Source organism: Bombina bombina, chromosome 4 (assembly GCF_027579735.1).
Source record: "Bombina bombina isolate aBomBom1 chromosome 4, aBomBom1.pri, whole genome shotgun sequence".
NCBI classification, from domain to species: domain Eukaryota; kingdom Metazoa; phylum Chordata; class Amphibia; order Anura; family Bombinatoridae; genus Bombina; species Bombina bombina.
Genome location: NC_069502.1, coordinates 437,957,636 through 437,975,933, shown reverse-complemented (window position 1 = coordinate 437,975,933; position 18,298 = coordinate 437,957,636). Strand labels below are relative to the sequence as shown.

The following is an 18,298-nucleotide window of genomic DNA, read 5'->3' as shown; positions in this document are numbered from 1 at the left end:
TCACCTTGTTAGAATTGGGAGGAGTACTGCAGTGTAGGCTTATTAAACAGCAAGAAAATAGAGGTCTATTTTATCTGGGGACTGCACTGTACAAAGGTACGTCTAATATGCTAGAAGAACACAGCTTGACATTTAAGCATAGTTTTTTTTTCAGGTAAAATAATCCAGAAATCACTGTTTACAAATATTGTTTTGTTAATCTAACTCATGCTTTTCTACCTCTTGAAGAAATATTTTGGCTATTTTAGAAAGGTTTGTTTGTGTTTTTAATTGTAATGTCTATGTATTGGTGCATGGTCTATTTACATTAAAAACAATCCACAACACTTCATAGAATCAAAAGTAAAAAGCATTGCAGACATCATACTTTTGGACTTTATGGAAAAGTTAGGGGATACAATTATACAAAATTGTATTAAAGTGTTAATTAAATTGTTCTAATTTGTTTTTAATTCATTATTAAAAGGTCATTATAGTGCAAAAATATGCTTTATTATTTATATATATATATATATAAAAATACATATAAAACATTATTCTATGTGCAGAACATTGGAATGTTAAATATTTGAGTGTAAATACATAGTATAAACACTTTATAAATATGAATATTGCAGAAATATGCTTTTTCATGGTGTTTCATCTACGTTAAATGAAAAGGGCTCCAATGCACTTCTATGTCTATATATGTATTGAGGTGCTTTATGTGTGTGTATATATGTTTTGTAAATACATACGTGTGTGTGTGTATATATATATATATTATATAGTATTTATTTAGATATGTATGTATTCGTTGAGCCTTCTACAACTTTTTTGTGCAATTTAAAAAAAAAAAAAAAAAAAAAAAAAAGATCTTAATAGATGGGTGCAACTGTACTTTTCAATGTATTTTTCGGTAAAACAGTTAACCAGAGCCCTGAGGACGCGATTATCCCGATGCCCGTTTAACTTAAATTGTGCCCAAGCGTTTGCTTTACAACTTATAATAGAAGCGATTAACCTGACGTGCACAAACACCTTTGATAAACCACCTTTTTGCTGGCTTAACTGTTAGCGCACCACTTGTAATCAATACCTAAGTAGGGGGGAAAAAATAAAAATAAAATAGAGATGAGGTTAAAAATTCATAAAACAAACTAACAAACTGGAAAGGGTACTGGGAGGTGAAATCATGAATTTGCTTTCATTGGTATTTATTTACATTATTTCTTTTGAGTGATCACGGACCTTGAGTGCCTAAAAAAAAGGACACAAAGTATATATAATAAATGATAGTTGTATCAAATATTTATATAGCTAGGCAAATAAGTTTGTTTGTTGAGATGTGTTTTTTTGTTTTGTTTTATAATTTATAGTGGAATCTTTTAAATTGTTTTCTTTAGTTATCTCTGATATAAAATTACAACTGTTTACAAAACTTAAATTATACATATATCCTCTAATTCCTCTTAGAATGTACAAAGAAAAATATTAGATGCATTTCTGTACTAAACAGTTAATTATATTTTATTTTTCCTATACAGTGATACTTACTAACCAATTAAAAAGATGCATGTAAAAATAAATGCTGTGGCATTAATAAACAGTATATATATAAAGAAAATGTGGGTATATACAGTATACTACTAAATTAAGTGAATACTACTATCTTTTTAATTCAACAGGCAGAATAAAGATATCTTTGCTTTTTCAGTTTTTAATAAAGCTATATTGAGCTTCGACTACAACCATTATTGGAGACTTTCCCTACATTAAATTGTTGTTAAATAAATGGGAGAAGCCATTTTGAATGCTCCTTCTGAACACGATTCTCTTCTAGTTATTCTAATATTGTTTTGTTTTTTACTAGGATATTTCTGAAATATTATTTTTTATTAATCAAATAATTTGTTTTGAGTTAAAAAATCAATCATTAAGTTTTAAAAACTTACTGAATTGTAAAATGTAAATTTTATTTTTTTCTACTTTTGCTTCACATTAGATTACTTTAGAAAAAGAAGTTTTGAATTTCATGAGCCGTTATATCTAGTATAGCCTTTTGAACTTTTACTTTTGTTTACTGAAGAAATGTGTAAACTTCAAAATAAAAGTCAGTACAGGTAGAAAACCCTCTATTCTAAAATCAAAATATTTTCCAGTCCCAAGCACTTTGGATAGTTTGGATTTTGGAATACTTAAAATGGGACAGCTTGGAAAGGGGGATTGAACCAATATAAACAATAATATATTATGTAGTTTAGACAATATTTACATGCCATAATACAGCTTATACATGCTTCCTAAAGATAGTTTTATATCATGTATAATACTTTTATCATCAGAAACTGTATTTTTTTGATAATTTTATTTAAAAAAATAATTAAAGTTTGGATATTATAATAAATTTGGATTTTGGAATTCTGGATTTGAACCTTGTTTAAGCAAAATGACCCCTCACATGAACCAGATTTCATATAGAGATATAGTCAAGAAAATAATTTAACCTGTTAAAGGACAGTTGGTGGCCCTATTAATTTTTTGTGGCAAGTGGTGGGTTTGATATCTGCAACACACAATTCCATCATAATTAAATGGATTAGGGATTGCACAGTATGGACCAGGTTACTTCAAATTGAGCACACAATATTGCTTCCTTGGGATATAATATATATATATCTCACATTTACTGGGAGCACACAGTTGCCATAGACCACAATGTAAAGGCACTTTTCAGTGCCATTTAGTTCTAACACCCCACACCAGTCAACTTTAGTCCCAAAAAACTGCTTAGGGAAGTTTTTTTTTTTAAATAAATCAACACTATTCCTAATTTTTGGGCCAATTGGGGGAGCTTAGGGTAGCAATAAACCAACCACTTGTTATGGCTGGTTATATGTGTATTTGTCTGTATATTTATGTCTGTGTATGCATGTGTGCCTAAATAAATGTATGTGTTGCATATGCCTATTGGTGTGTATCAATAGGTGGGTTTGTTTGTATAGGTGTGTGTGTATATATATATATATATATATGTGTGTGCCTGTGTGTGTATCTGTGCCTGTGTATGTGCCTGTGTATGTATCTGTGTCTGTGTGTGCCTGTCTGTGTGTGCCTGTGTATGTATCTGTGTCTGTGTGTGCCTGTGTATGTATCTGTGTCTGTGTGTGCCTGTGTCTGTATCTGTGTCTGTGTGTGTGTGTGGCCATGACCTGCAGATGTATAGATGTTGGATATACAGTATAGTGCATTAGAATGCCAATCTGATCTTTACTTTCATTCTATGGCAGCAGGTAAAAGGTCATCTGCGGGACAGTGCACAGAAAAAACATGGATCATTACATTTGGGAAAGAGATTTTGACAGCCAAATAGAAGAGCTAGATGTCCCTGATGAATGGAGCTTCTCTGTGGACAATAATCTCCTGCGAGCACAATCAGGATATGTATTGTACACACAGCACACATATGGCGGGTAAGTGTTGTAAAAGGCATATACAGTTATCAGAAGGCTGTATACTGGCATCATGTTTTACCTTTTTATTTAGTATGACACTTTAAAATAGTCTTTAATTTAGTCCATTCCATAATATCACATTATTCATGTAAAATCGTTTGTTTAGTGGGACATTAAAACAGAGCCTATTTTATTGTTCCTGTATGCAGGGCAGAATAAACAGCAGCCCTATTTTCTGTTGAATCCCCAGAATGTACAGTACATGCCCCATAAGGGGATTACTGGGCACACTTCCTTCCCACATATTTTTTCCATCATTAAATGATATTAGTTTGTAATAAAAAAAATGTCAGATTGTTGTTATTTAGGCTCTCTACAACACCATTTTTATCCATGACTCCCTTACACAGTATGAATATTATTATCCATAGTGGGATATGGAGAAGATACAACTATGGGTCACTCTGTCCTCACTAAATGGTGCATGGTCTAGGAAAAAAAACTTAAAGGGAAACATTTTTTGACCTTGATACATTTAGCTAAGAGGAGAAGAGAGGTGATACATCTACATTACCTCACCAGCAACGCCACCCCCTTAAATTGTAGCTGACCAGTCCCATCTGCTGCAGCACACTGGTATCCTGGTAGGCCAACCTGTCCTTGCAAATGTGTTAAATGTGCCAAAGAGTTTTCTCTACACAATTTGTAGTTTAGAGAAATTTGCTTCACATTTCCTTAATATTTTTAATATAAATAAATAACATTTACCTGACTATCTATACTGTGACAGCAGAGATTTCACAAGCTAGAGAAATATTTAAAAAAAACAAAATATATACACAGTGTGTGGTGTGTATTTGTGTTGTGGTGTATGTGTGTGTATATGTATGTGTAGTATATATATATATATATATATACTATATATATATATATATATATTTCATATTGTGAGATCTTAGTCTCTTACACATTAGATCATCAGAGTATGGTCACAGAAATCTGTGAATTGCAGTTTAATCTGTAAATACACAGAAAAATACATTTTTTAATATTTGTGGAAAAGTCAGTGAACATGGTTAGTACTCCCCCTAACTTGAATAATTAATTGTTATACTGCAAACAGTTAATGGAAAAAAATATTATAGCCCAAATTAACAAGAGGCGCGCTAATTGTTTTTATACTCTTGAGCGCTAAAGTTTAAAAAAAAATAAAAAAATTGCGCAGCTAGGATTAGTGTGGGTATTACAAGTTGCAAATCTGGCACTCTCCAGCAGATACACAGTAAATTTTAAAAAGCAAAACTGGGGGGAAGTCAGTTACATTTGGCACCACAGATTCAAGCCCAGGACCATGTCAAGGTCTCCCCCTTCCTGGGACCCTAACCAGCACCCACACAATGTACACTTTCAAACAAACCAACTGGGAACCTCCCAGGGTGACACAGGCTTTTGTATTTACATAGGGGATATTACAAAAACAACACAGGAATGGACCGCACTCAGACTGGGGTTGGGTACACATCCTAAGCCACTGTGGATTCCACAGCCCTGAACACTGACAGACAGCTGCACGGTTCCCAGCAACCCAGGCAGTTAACCCCTGAACAGCCTGGGTGCCAGGCCCACAGGGAAGCATTGCAAACATTATAAACACAACACACAGAAAACCTGGTACTTGCCAGAAGAAGCACAGTAATGTTTAAAAGCAAAACTGAGGGGAAGTCAGTTACATGTGTTTTATAGTGTTTGTAATGCTTCCCTGCGGGTCTGTCACCCAGGCTGCTCAGGGGTTAACTGCCTGGTTGCTGGGAACTGTACAGCTGTCTGTCAGTGTTCAGAGCTGTGGAGTTTACAGTGGCCTAGGACGTGTCAAAATTCTGCTGCCTCCCTAAGATGTTTGGCCATAATATTTTTTTGGTCAGCAATGTGAATTTTTTTTTTATAGCCTTTCCAAGATAAATGATCACACACAATCAGACACACACATAGGCACATTCACACAAGTTATACACAGACACACACATCTATCTACTGCTGCAATTTACATACCCCGCCACACAGATTTCTTGAAACAATTCTTCCCCATACACAATACTAGTGCTGAAAGCCAAGAGAACTAAAAGTGATAGCTAGCTGAATAAAAGAATGGTTTAGCGATACCTCTAAACTGTAAGCTCCATGGGCAGTCTCATATATATACCCATATATTATACTGTATGTAAGCTCTTAGGGTAAAATCTCCAATTATATACCTGTATAAATACTTCTAAAATAACTCTAAGCTTCTTACAAATATAGCCACAAAAAGTGCTGCCCCCTCCCAAAGTGTGTGTGTATTTGCAAATATATCACTTTTTTTATCTTTTAAACTTTACTTCAGGTATCAAGTCGCGCTAAATATTCTAAGACAATTTTGGCTTGCGCTCAAGCGCAACCTATAATTTTCAACTTGTAATATGAGTGCTATTTAGCATGGTTGAGATACCCATTGAAAGTATAGGTTGTGCTAGAGCGATTCGGTCTTGTGCTATCATTAGTGCTCCACTTGTAATCTAGCCCTTTAGATTTTTATTTATAAATAAATGTTGGTGATAATGTAACAGGGTCCATCAGCAATTTTAAATGAGGAACCTTATTGGAATGTTTCCCCTTGAAGGGCCAGTATTCAAACTTTAGAAATTAAAATCTCGACTCCTAAATAAAACAAAGTTAACTAAATATAACATGACCAATACTTTAGTAGGATATTGTTAGGATCCTTCAGATATTTCGCTATCAAACCAATCTTGGCAGGTAGTCTTGTTATCCTGGTGTCAAGTGGAGTAATAATGAAAAATCTTAGGGATAGTAGCATTAAGACCCAGGAGGGGATATGCTGAGCACCAGAAGTGAATAACCAAGGTCAAAGCAGAGTCGACAGGCCACAGGTCAAACCAAACGGTAACAGGAAACAGAATCAAAGTTCAAAAGCTTAGTCAGGGAAATCTAAAGTCAAAACCAATTAGGCAATAAACAGAGTGAAATCAGCAGGCAGAAGAATGGTCAAATGAGGTCCGAGACACAAGCCAAAAACGATATACAAAATATAAGTATACGGCACACCCACAAGTTAAAACTCAATACTAGGGCAATTAGAAAGCGAACTGAATGGCATTTAAAGGAAAAAGGGCGCCAAAGATGACACAAGAACAATGCGTCAAGAATGGAGTTGGCGAGCAAAACAAACGTGAAGCGTCAAAGATGACGCGAGATGTACAGCGTCATAACTAGCGCGACTAGGCAACCTGGCATCATAGTAACCCAGCATCACAGCAAACCGTCATCATAACAGATATGTGGCATTGCATTTTATTCCATGAGTTAATACTTATGCAATAATAAATGTGGGCAGCGAATGTCACCTTGATAAGTACACATGCGAGCTGATTGATATATTTTATCTTTTATAGTCCAAAGTAAAAAGGTTGAACATGATAGCATTTGTTTCCCTGGAAATTAATCATGTATCCAGTTTGAACAACAGCCAATAGATAGTGACACACCTGCCAGTATCAAAACATGGCCTTGCAAGCAACCAAAAAACAAACATAGGAAGATTTTGACTAGTATAAAAATAAAAGCTAGTATATGCACGCCTATCCCATTTCCATACATTAAACTCCCTCCTTGACCCACTGCAATCTGGATTTCGTCCCCATCACTCCACAGAGACAGCAATCGTTAAGGTTACCAATGGCCTACTTACAACAAAATCAAAAGGCCACTTCTCTCTGCTTATCCTCCTTGATCTGTCCGTAGCCTTTGATACCACCTCTTTTGCTCCAAACCCTCCAATCCTTTGGCATTTGTGACACAGCCCTCTCGTGGTTCTCTCTACCTGTCAAACCGTACCTTTAGTGTAGTCTCCTCTGCCCCGTCACCACTTTCTGTCGGGGTACCGCAAGGCTCTGTCCTCGGTCCCCTTCTCTTTTCAATCTACACGTCATCAGGTTCCCTAATTAAGTCCCAATATTGGTTTCCAATATCATTTGTATGCTGACGACACCCAAATTTACTTCTCTACACCAGACCTATCTCCTTCCTTGCTAACCCGTGTAACTTTCTTTCTCATCTCTTCCTGGATGTCCTCTCCCTACCTCAAGCTAAATCTCTTCATAACTGAGCTCCTTATTTTCCCCCGCTAACGGTCGAGAACTCCATCATTACACCTACCCCACATGCCCAATGTCTTGGTCACATTTGACTCAGATCTTTCTTTCACTCCTCACATTGAGTCCTTGGCTAAAGCCTGCCGCTTCCACCTTAAAAACATCTCTAAAATTAGATATTTCCTTACACAAGACACAACTAAGATTTTAATCCACTCTCTCATCCTTTCCCGCCTCGATTACTGCAACTCTGTCCTTTCTAGTCTCCCCAGCTGCTGCCTAGCTCCCTTACAATCCATAATGAATGCCTCTGCCAGGCTCATCTTCCTTACACGTCGCTCATCATCTGCTGCACCTCTCTGCCAAGCCCTTCACTGGCTTCCTCTTTCCTCTAGGATTAAAACACAAAAATTCTCACTCTGACATACAAAGCCCTCAACTGTACTGCTCCCCCCCTATAGCTCAGACCTTGTCTCCAGATACTCTCCCTCCCGTCCCCTTCGCTCTGCGCATAACCTCCTACTCTCCTCCTCTCGTTACCTTCTCACACTCCCGTTAATAGGACTTCTCCAGACTGGCTCCCATCTTGTGGAACTCTCTGCCTCACAAGACTCTCTCCTAGTTTTGAAAGCTTCAAGCACTCCCTAAAGACTCTACTGTTCAGGGATGCATATAACCTACAATTATGCACCCATAACACCAAGCCATGTTCCAGGACCATCCAGCCATGCCTTAAACTGTGTAGATTATCTGCAAATTTGACATGACCGTGCCCCACCCACTTGATTCCACCTCCTCAGGCTTTTGAAGTGTGTGTGTGTGTGTGTGTGTGTATGTGTATGTGTGTATATATATATATATATATATACTGATAGCACTTGATCAAATACTTTTCATTTCCTATTTAATAAAAATGTTTTATCAAGTCCTGTCAGTTCTAGCTATAAATAGTGTTCGTTTAGTGTTCCATTGCTGATGTGAACTAAATTATAACATACTTAATTTTATATGGCAAACTGTAAGTATATCTGTAGGGCACTACATTGCAGACAACAGATACACCAACTGCTCAGGGAAGTCCTGTGTGAATTTCCACCCAACCTTCTAAGATTTGGAAATAGAGGGGTTTATGATTGATATATCATCTTATGACAGATGATCAGAAGGCACTGTGTACATTCCAAGAGCTCAGAGATAAATTTTCCTTGCAAGCCATGCATTACATTACTAAGCTTATATAATCTGGAGACTTTTAAGAACACCTCGAGCTGGATAACTATTTTTAGGAATAGGATCACACCATTGTATAAATCGGTGATACAGACTTTGGAGATCAGAACTATAGATCCTATCTCGAAGGACTGTGGAAGAGTATTAGATACTCACATTGGAGACAAAAGATGCAGGACAGTATATTAGTGGTCAGAGAGGCTACTTTAGGTATGGGTCTGAGGGAATCCCATATCAAACTGTTACACAGAGCCTATATCAACCCAAAGATTTTCAAAAAATGGAATCCAGATTCTCTTAACAAATGCCTAAAATGTCATCTCATAAACCCTGACCTCTGGGTCATTTTGAGCACTCGCTGTAGGTGATTTTGCATAAGCTCTTAACACTAAGGCCCTTATGAACAAAAGTGCTTTGAGGCAGTGATATATTCATGCGCAGTAGAGACTGCATGCAAGGACAAACACACTTGGCCTAACTCACCTGGAGTGGGCGTGATGCAGGCAGGGCATGGGCGGGGCCGTATGCGCCATGAGAGATAGAGAGCTCTAAAAAGGGGGGATAAAGAGAGGGGAGAGAGACAGCAAAAGAGGGGCATAGAGAGCGCAAAAAGAGGGGGGGGAGAGAGAGCAAAAGAGAGGGGGGAGAGAGAGCAGAAGAGGGGGAGAGAGAGCTAAAAAGAGAGGGAAGAGAGACAGCAAAAGGGAGAGAGAGCAGAAGTGGGGGGGGGGAGCATGCAAAATGGGGGAGAGAGCAAAAGAGGGGTGGGGGAGAGATAGGGAGCAAGGGTTGGAACCGCGGTACTTAAAAAAAAAAAAAAATTGGCCCGTGTACATGGGCTTTAGGACTAGTGTGTGTGTGTATGTATGTATGTATGTATGTATGTGTGTATATATATATATATATATATATATATTCATATTCAGACAACATATTAAGATGAAAACTGAAAAAGTAATTAAATCCATGATGAAGATATTATAATCCTTTTAAATTGTTTCAGAGAAAATATGAGTTTAAACGCATTTTAATATATTATAAGTGGAATATATTCACGTTTGGTTTTAAAATGATCAGAGAAGATGACACTGTGCGGACCATATATGAAACATGATTTATTCATACAAGACATTATAATATGTTGAATAAAAATTTTAAGGTTAAATAATTAGACTGTTAGAAATATTTGATGGTGGGGCTGCATTCCTGGGTGTCTGCTGCCACCTATAGATCAGAAACGGTATTACAGCCAAAAGGCATTTGGCTGCTCAGGAAGGTGTTTCCCAAAATAACCCATTAGATGTTAAGATCCAAGAGTGAATCGGGGACAAGCTCCGCAAGGGCAAATCAGACAAGCTTCCGAAGGGCCTATCATAGTTTCATTGATTAAAATAAGATGGAATGCAAAAGGAAAAAAATCTGACTGGCTGACTTTTTGCTGAACTGGTGACTGAATAACTGCTGCCAAATTGGGACACAGTCAATTTAAGCAAATTGGGCTACTTTTTATTATCCATATTGCAATGCCCTTATTTCATATGAGGTGAAACAAGAAGTTCTGGAAGCTGAAATATTGATTTGGTTATTTTTGTTGAAGTATACACGATTGATAAATTCATGTATAATATTTAAATGAAAGGTATTTGGTAACTATAACTAATTTCGGTTAGTAGATTTAAAAAAGCACTTTGTATTTTAGCTTGCATTCATAGTCCTGTGTAGTCTTAACTAGTCACTCTTGTATGCTAAGTAATTTATTTGCTAGATAAATATCCTTTGTGTTGCATATTTCTTAGTCAGGCCCATTATTGTAAGTAAATCTTTCTGGTGTGCATTAAGTTATTGGTAACTATATTATATTTTAGAACTTGCCTTAAAGGGACAGTCTAGTCAAAATTAAACTTTCATTATTCAGATAGGACATGTAATTTTAATCAACTTTCCAATTTACTTTTATCATCAAATTTGCTTTTTTCTCTTAGTATTCTTAGTTGAAACTAAACCTAGGCAGACTCATATGCTAATTTCTAAACTCTTGAGGGCTGCCTCTTATCACAGGCTTTTTAAATTCCTTTTCAACACAAAGAGACTAAAAGTACACGTGGGCCATATAGATAACACTGAGTACAGGCACAGGAAGTTATTTAGGATTTAACACAACACAATGCTAACTGCAAGACAATAGATCATAAACAGTCACTGTCATGTGATCAGGGGGCTGGAAGAAGGTTCTTAGATACAAGGTAATCACAGAGGTAAAAAGTGTATTAATATAACAGTGTTGGTTGTGCAAAACTGGGGAATGGGTAATAAAGGGATTATCTATCTTTTAAAACAATAACAATTCAATGGTAGACTGTCCCTTTAATTGTAGCTAAAAAGAGTTTATTTCAGCTCAGAGAAATTGGCTGCTAAAGCATCTTGTTATATCGTTTAACAAGGCACTCTTAAGTTGGTGACCCATATTGTGGTATTTCATAGTGGTGATGTAATGCAATTCAATTGTGAATAAGATTAATTCTAAAGATATATTTGGTTTGCTCTGTAAAGAATATTGTGACAGTTTAAACATTGTATAGTTTGATTCATATCTGGTTTTCTATAAATAAAATTCAATGTGTTTATAAGTTTAACTAATATAAAGAATTTAGCAAGTAATATTAATTTTAATTGTTTCGTATATGCATTTTATTGGGGGTTTGTTTTAAAGAATAATTATTAAATATATTGTATTATAACCCGGCCATATACTGACACTATTGTATTTTTTGTGAGAAATACAACCAGTGAGGTTGGCCGTTCTGTTAGTTTGTCCTCAGTCACATACACAATCTTCTTTTTGTGCTTATTCCTAAACTATTTAGTCCCTAAGCCATCAATAGCCCACCACAATAAACTTCATAACCTATGTCTTGCCACCTTTTCAGTGACAAGACTTAACAGTGTGAGGCAGGTAATGTCGGGTTAGTTAGATTATTATTTTAAGTGTTTGGTTTCAGTAAGCTGTGCAGGAACACTTTAAATGCAGCCCCTCCCCCCCCCGCCCACTGATAGTGCCGACAAGTGACTATGTCGACGGACTTTTGCAGAAGCCACAATCCCATAGAAAAATAGGGAGACACATTGCCATTTTCCAAGTCTTTTTTTAAAATATATCGACAGACTGCAAGGCCAATGAAGCCAGAAAGTTTCTCGTTGGTTTGTCGATGCTTTGAATATCAGGGCCTGAGAGAGGAGGAAGTGTTGTTTTTGAAAATGCCTAAAACAATAGCAGGGCCCTCTTCCTCCTGTACTAGATTTGTTTAGTCTGTTATGTTTTGTATCTTATCACAAATCCTTGTCATTGTATAACCCTATGGCCTCTATTTATCAAGCAGTCAACTTCCTTGCATTCGACGGCCCCAATACGCTTGCCTCAGATCGCCTAACATCGCCACCGCGGACCTGAATACGCTCTCCAAAATTATCTAGAAAGCTGTCAAAAAGCTGCGAACCAAGTACGGAGCGATGAGCAGCGGACTGTTGTTAACTAACAGTCATCGATCTCGCTACTCTTCGGTTTTTTTTACAGCTTTCTTGCTATACTGTCACTAAGCACCCACACTATACTACACCGTTTACCCCCTATACCGCTGCTCCCGGAGCCCCCCGCAACTAAATAAAGTTATTAACCCCTAAACCACCGCTCCTGGACCCTGCCGCACCTACATAAAGTTATTAACCCCTAAACCTCCGCTCCCGGAGCCCACCACCACCTACATTATACATATTAACCCCTAATCTGCCACCCCCTATACCGCCGCCACCTACATAAAGTTATTAACCCCTATCCTGCTGCTCCTGGACCCCGCCGCAACTAAATAAAATGTTTAACCCCTAAACCGCTGCTCCCGGAGCCCACCGCCACCTACATTACATTTATTAACCCCTAATCTGCCCCCCCCTACACCGCCACCACTATATTAAATTAATTAACCCCTAAACCTAAGTCTAACCCTAACACCCCCCTAACTTAAATATTATTTAAATAAATGTACTATTATTAACTAAATTATTCCTATTTAAAACTAAATACTTACCTATAAAATAAACTCTAAGCTAGCTACAATATAACTAATAGTTACATTGTAGCTAGCTCAGGGTTTATTTTTATTTTACATGCAAGTTTGTATTTATTTTAACTAGGTAGAATAGTTATTAAATAGTTATTAACTATTTAATAACAATCCTAGCTAAAATAAAGACAAAATTACCTGTAAAATAAATCTTAACCTAAGTTACAATTACACCTAACACTACACTGCAAATAAATAAATTAAGTTAATTAACTACAATTACCTACAATTAAATAAAATTAACTATTAAGTATTCAGCTCTTTTACCTGTAAAAAAAGAAATACAACCCCCTTCCAACATTAAAACCCACCCAAACCCCCCTTAAAAAAACCTAACACTAACCCCCTGAAGATCACCCTACCTTGAGCCATCTTCACCCAACCAGGCCTAAGTCTTCATCTAATCCGGCCAGAAGAGGTCCTCCAGATGGGCAGAAGTCTTCATTCAGGTGGCATCTTCTATCTTCTTCCATCCGACGAGGAGCGACTCCATTTTGAAGACATCCAATGCGGAGCATCCATCCAGACCGACTAACGATGATGAAGACTTCTGCCCCTCTGGAAGACCTCTTCTGGCCGGATTGGATGAAGGCTTCTGCCTGTCTGGAGGACCACTTCGCCCGGCTTCGTTGAGGACTTAGGCCCGGCTGGGTGAAGACGGCTCAAGGTAGGGTGATCTTCAGGGGGTTAGTGTTAGTTTTTTTTAAGGGGGGTTTGGGTGGGTTTTAGAGTATGGTTGGGTGTGTGGGTGGTGGGTTGTAATGTTGGGGGGTATTATTATTTTTTTACAGGTAAAAGAGATGATTACTTTGGGGCAATGCCCCACAAAAAGCCTTTTTAAGGGCTATTTGTAATTTAGTATAGGGTAGGGATTTTTATTATTTTGGGGGGCTTTTTTATTTTATTAGGGGGGTTAGATTAGGTGTAATTAGTTTAAAATTCTTGTAATTTATTTTTTTATTTTCTGTATTTTAGTGGGTTTTTTTTGTACTGTTAATTTTATTTAATTGTATTTAATTGTATTTAATTTTAGGTAATTGTAGTTAATTAATTTAATTTATTTAATTGTAGTGTAGTGTTAGGTGTAATTGTAACTTAGGTTAGGATTTATTTTACAGGTAATTTTGTATTTATTTTAGCTAGGTAGTTATTTAATAGTTAATAACTTTTTAATAACTATTCTACCTAGTTAAAATAAATACAAAGTTGCCTGTAAAATAAAAATAAATCCTAAAATAGCTACAATGTAATTATTAATTATATTGTAGCTATCTTAGGGTTTATTTTACAGGCAAGTATTTAGTTTTAAATAGGAATAATTTATTTAATTATAGGAATATTTTAGATTAATTTAAATAATATTTAAATTAGGAGGGTGCTAGGGTTAGACTTAGGTTTAGGGGTTAATAAAATTAATATAGTGGCGGCGGTGTAGGGGGGGCAGATTAGGGGTTAATAAATATAATGCAGGTGGCGGTGGGCTCCGGGAGCGGCGGTTTAGGGGTTAAAACACTTTATTTAGTTGCAACGTGGTCCGGGAGCGGCGGTTTAGGAGTTAATAACTATTTAGTTGCGGCGGGGTCCGGGAGTGGCGGTTTAGGGGTTCATAACTTTATTTAGTTGCGGCGGGGTCCGGGAGCAGCGGTTTAGGGGTTAATAACTTTATTTAGTTGTGGCGGGGTCTGGGAGCGGCGGTTTAGGGGTTAATAAGTATAATGTAGGTGGCGGCGGTGTCAGGGCGGCAGATTAGGGGTTAATAAGTATAATGTAGGTGGCGGCAGTGTAGGGGGGGCAGATTAGGGGTGTTTAGACTCGGGGTACATGTTAGGGTGTTAGGTGTAGACATTTCCCATAGGAATCAATGGGATATCGGGCAGCAGCGAACATAAGCTTTCGCTGCTGTCAGACTCCCATTGATTCCTATGGCATCTGCCGCCTCCAGGGCTGCGGATTGAAAACCAGGTACGCTGGGCGGAATAGTGGCGAGCGTACCGGCTAGTTCTTTGATAACTAGCAAAAGTAGTCAGATTGTGCCGAACTTGCGTTCGGAACATCTGTAGTGACATAAGCATCAATCTGTGTCGGACTGAGTCTGGCGGATCGTATGTTACGTCACTAAATTCTACTTTTGCTGGTCTCTAGCCTTTGATAACTAAGGCGAATCAGGCTCACCACAAATACGCTGCGGAATTCCAGCGTATTTGCGGATGACAGCTTGATAAATAGAGGTCTATCTCTGTACTGTGTGCTTTGGAATTTTGCAGCTCTATAAAAATTGATCATGATGATAATACTAAAAAAAATAACAAATTTTGAAAACGAAAGAGAAAAAAAAGAAATTAATAATAAAAAAATTTAAGATAGTAAATTTATAGCAACTGCTATTCTTAAAGTAAGGAAATTGATTTTTAAACATTTGCTTCACATGACCAAACATTTCTTCAGTCCTTTACAACTCAATTCATACAGGAACAATGAGACACTATAATGGAATCGCCTAAATGAACACACACATTTATTAGATAGTGGGAACCCTTAATTCTTTCACTATCCCCTGCTCTACAAAAACAAGTGATAGTATTGTATATTGGCTTTCCAACTTAGAGGACAGTGTGATTTTGAATTCTCTATGGGTGCCATGAGGTTATTGACCACCAACTATTAACTCCTCTGAATAATAGTTGAGTCTGAAAGTTTAACGATTGGCTGGGATTTAATGATATGGGTTAATGTTTGGTAGCTTTGTTTTTTGAGAGGCAGTGACTGTTTTTTTTTTTTGTTTTGTTTTTTTATATATACACACAGTTTTGAGAACATGTGTACCAAAAAAGTTGTATTTTTTCAAAACTGTATGAACACAAACGAAAAATACATTTGGAGATAAATATGTATGAAGCTACTGCAGAAGTTCTCACAGAGCAACGGGCACAAGAGAGCTACTGACTTCATAGTTTCAGTGTTTGTGGTAACTGCCAATTTTACTTCACAACAAGCATGTTTATATATTTTAAAGTAAAGTAGGAAGAAATTAATCAAAGGATTAGGATGTAACTGTTTAAAAATATTTTTACAAGGAAAACACTTCCTGACACTCATAACTATAGCTAAAATGAGGCTAAGAAAGATGAATTACGTTATCTCTTCAAAATGGATCTGATTTAATAAGAATCTGGGTAAAGCATATTCTCCAAAGACGGCAATACAATAACATATTTATAGCTGGCCATGATTGGCAAAAAATAACTTAAGATAAGTACAGTTGCTATCTGGGATCTCAAAAATTCACCAAAATATATTCTCGTTTTCTGAAACAAAATAAAGTTAGGAATGATCTCTATATCAAGTGTTAAAGCTACAGCACCTTAGGCAACATTTTTGTTTCTTATCTTAAATTTATATAAGTGGTTTATTGCACATAACTAAAATTACATTATAATATTCTCAAAATCAACAAGAAGCCTACTCTTTTGCCAATAATGTTGATTAAGTTAGTCAGGTTTTTCACCAGAGCTCAGTTCAGACCCTACATCCACTCCTGTCCTGTCTTGTCCTGGATTGTCCGGTTAAATACTAGATACCTGGAAACTATAACAAGAACCTAACCAAACTAGTATCTGCCTTTCACTAGCCCTAACTAGAAATTATACAAATTCCTGCTATTAGTTAATATTATTAAAAAAACAAATCATTAATTGTCTGTTCTTTGTTTAACTTAGGTTCTGCTGCTCATCTTGTAGACGTGTGTGGAACTCAGCAGAAATTCAAATCCTGTTTGCCGTGACACTGAAAAAATGGCAGCGATGTGGTACTGTCAAAATGAGGATCTACCGACAGCGATGTAAAAAATGCAAAACTCGTATAATGGAGCAGCCACAGATCTCCCGTGTGAACATAAATATTGTTATAGCTAATCTGGTGAAAATGATTGGGAAGAGATTCTACAATCAGGATGATGGAAAGCAAACAAAAGCTCCTGTCATATACAGTAAAGTAAAAGATGGACCTCATGAAAAGGAACACTGTGAGGCATGTCAGCTGGGTATTTGTAAAAATCCCAAGGCTCAAGAAACTAGTGTAGCTGAGGTTGTGACTGCCGTGTCTGCTATTGCTCTTATTGGATTAGGAACTCTAGCTGCACTTTTATCAAACAAATAAGCATTGTATGAAAGGGAAATTCATAATGGTATATTTAAAATGTTTTCTGTTTGCATTACCTAAATAATGAAATATGATGGAATTAAGATTTAGCACTGATAAAAGAATCATGAATAATGTCCATATCACTTTAAGAGAAGAATTTTCAATAAATGCTTTTTGTTAATCATTTGAAATTAGTTCTGATTTTTTTTTTTTTTTTTAATGCTGCAATTTTGTTAAAGGGACATTAAACACTATTTGGTGGTAATATAAAATAATACGTGTATGTATATATAAAAAAACTTTGCAATATACATTCATTATTTATTTGGCTCCTTTTACTGTAATTTCATTCTGACAATCGTGTGCTTTTAAGTTCCTGTTTGTGTTGAATATGTTTTCTGCACTTTCACTTCTGTCATTGGCTGCACACTCTAGTGACAAAATTATAACTGTCTCTAATTGGCCTCAGCAGAAAAAGAAACCTTAATTACGACATGGCAGCACCCATCGCATAGTTGCCAACATTCCAGGGATTGTCCCTGGAAATCAGGGACTGTTGGCAACTATGCCATTGCTTTGTAGACACTAAGGGCTTCATTTCAGGCTCACCTGAAACGGAAGTCAAGAAGCAGCGGTCGTAAGGGGCAATGCGTAGATTAGATTTTTATAGAGTTAGGTCTTTTTTATTTTGGGGGATTGGGTGGGTGGGGGTTTTACTGTTAGGGGTTAATTTGTAGTTTTTTTATGTAAAAAAGCTGATATCTTTAGGACTATGCCCTACAAAAGGCCCTTTTAAGGGCTATTGGTAGTTTATTCTTAGATTAGGGGCTGTTTTTATTTTGGGGTGGCTTTTTTGTTTTTATAGGGGTATTAGATTAGGTTTACATTTTTTTTATTATTATTATTTGGGATAAATTTTCTGTAATTTTAGATTTTTGTAATTAGATTTTTTTTTATTTAATCTTAGTTTTTTTTATGTAATGTAAGGATTTTTTTATTTTGGTAATTTTTAATTATTTTTTTAGGGAGATGTTTTTTTTAATTTTATGTAATTGGGGTTAACTAAGGGGCTGTTAGGTTAGTGGGCTTAGTGATTAGATTAATACTTTGCATTGTGGGGGGATAGCAGTTTAGAGGTTAATAGGATAATTAGGTAGATTGCATTGTTGTTGGGTTGGTGGATTAGGGGTTAACAGGATAATTAGGTACTTTGAGTTGTGGGGGAATGGCG

General features: G+C 36.5%; 1 protein-coding gene across 1 annotated transcript; it reads left to right on the top strand.

Annotated features, from left to right (window-relative positions):
• Positions 1–50: 50 nt before the first annotated feature.
• Positions 51–17,258, top strand: LOC128655421 (receptor-transporting protein 4-like). The gene is made up of 3 exons (XM_053709054.1): positions 51–96; positions 3,270–3,452; positions 16,644–17,258. Exons 2-3 carry the CDS (start codon positions 3,310–3,312, stop codon positions 17,080–17,082), a joined length of 582 nt encoding a protein of 193 aa, XP_053565029.1. The 5' UTR covers positions 51–96; positions 3,270–3,309; the 3' UTR covers positions 17,083–17,258.
• Positions 17,259–18,298: the final 1,040 nt, after the last annotated feature.

Bases quoted from the DNA above. Each gene is read 5' to 3' on its own strand.
- LOC128655421 (XM_053709054.1), top strand. From the start codon at position 3,310: ATGGATCATTACATTTGGGAAAGAGATTTTGACAGCCAAATAGAAGAG. The intron at 3,453-16,643 runs GTAAGTGTTGTA...TGTTTAACTTAG, and splicing joins ACACAGCACACATATGGCGG to GTTCTGCTGCTCATCTTGTA.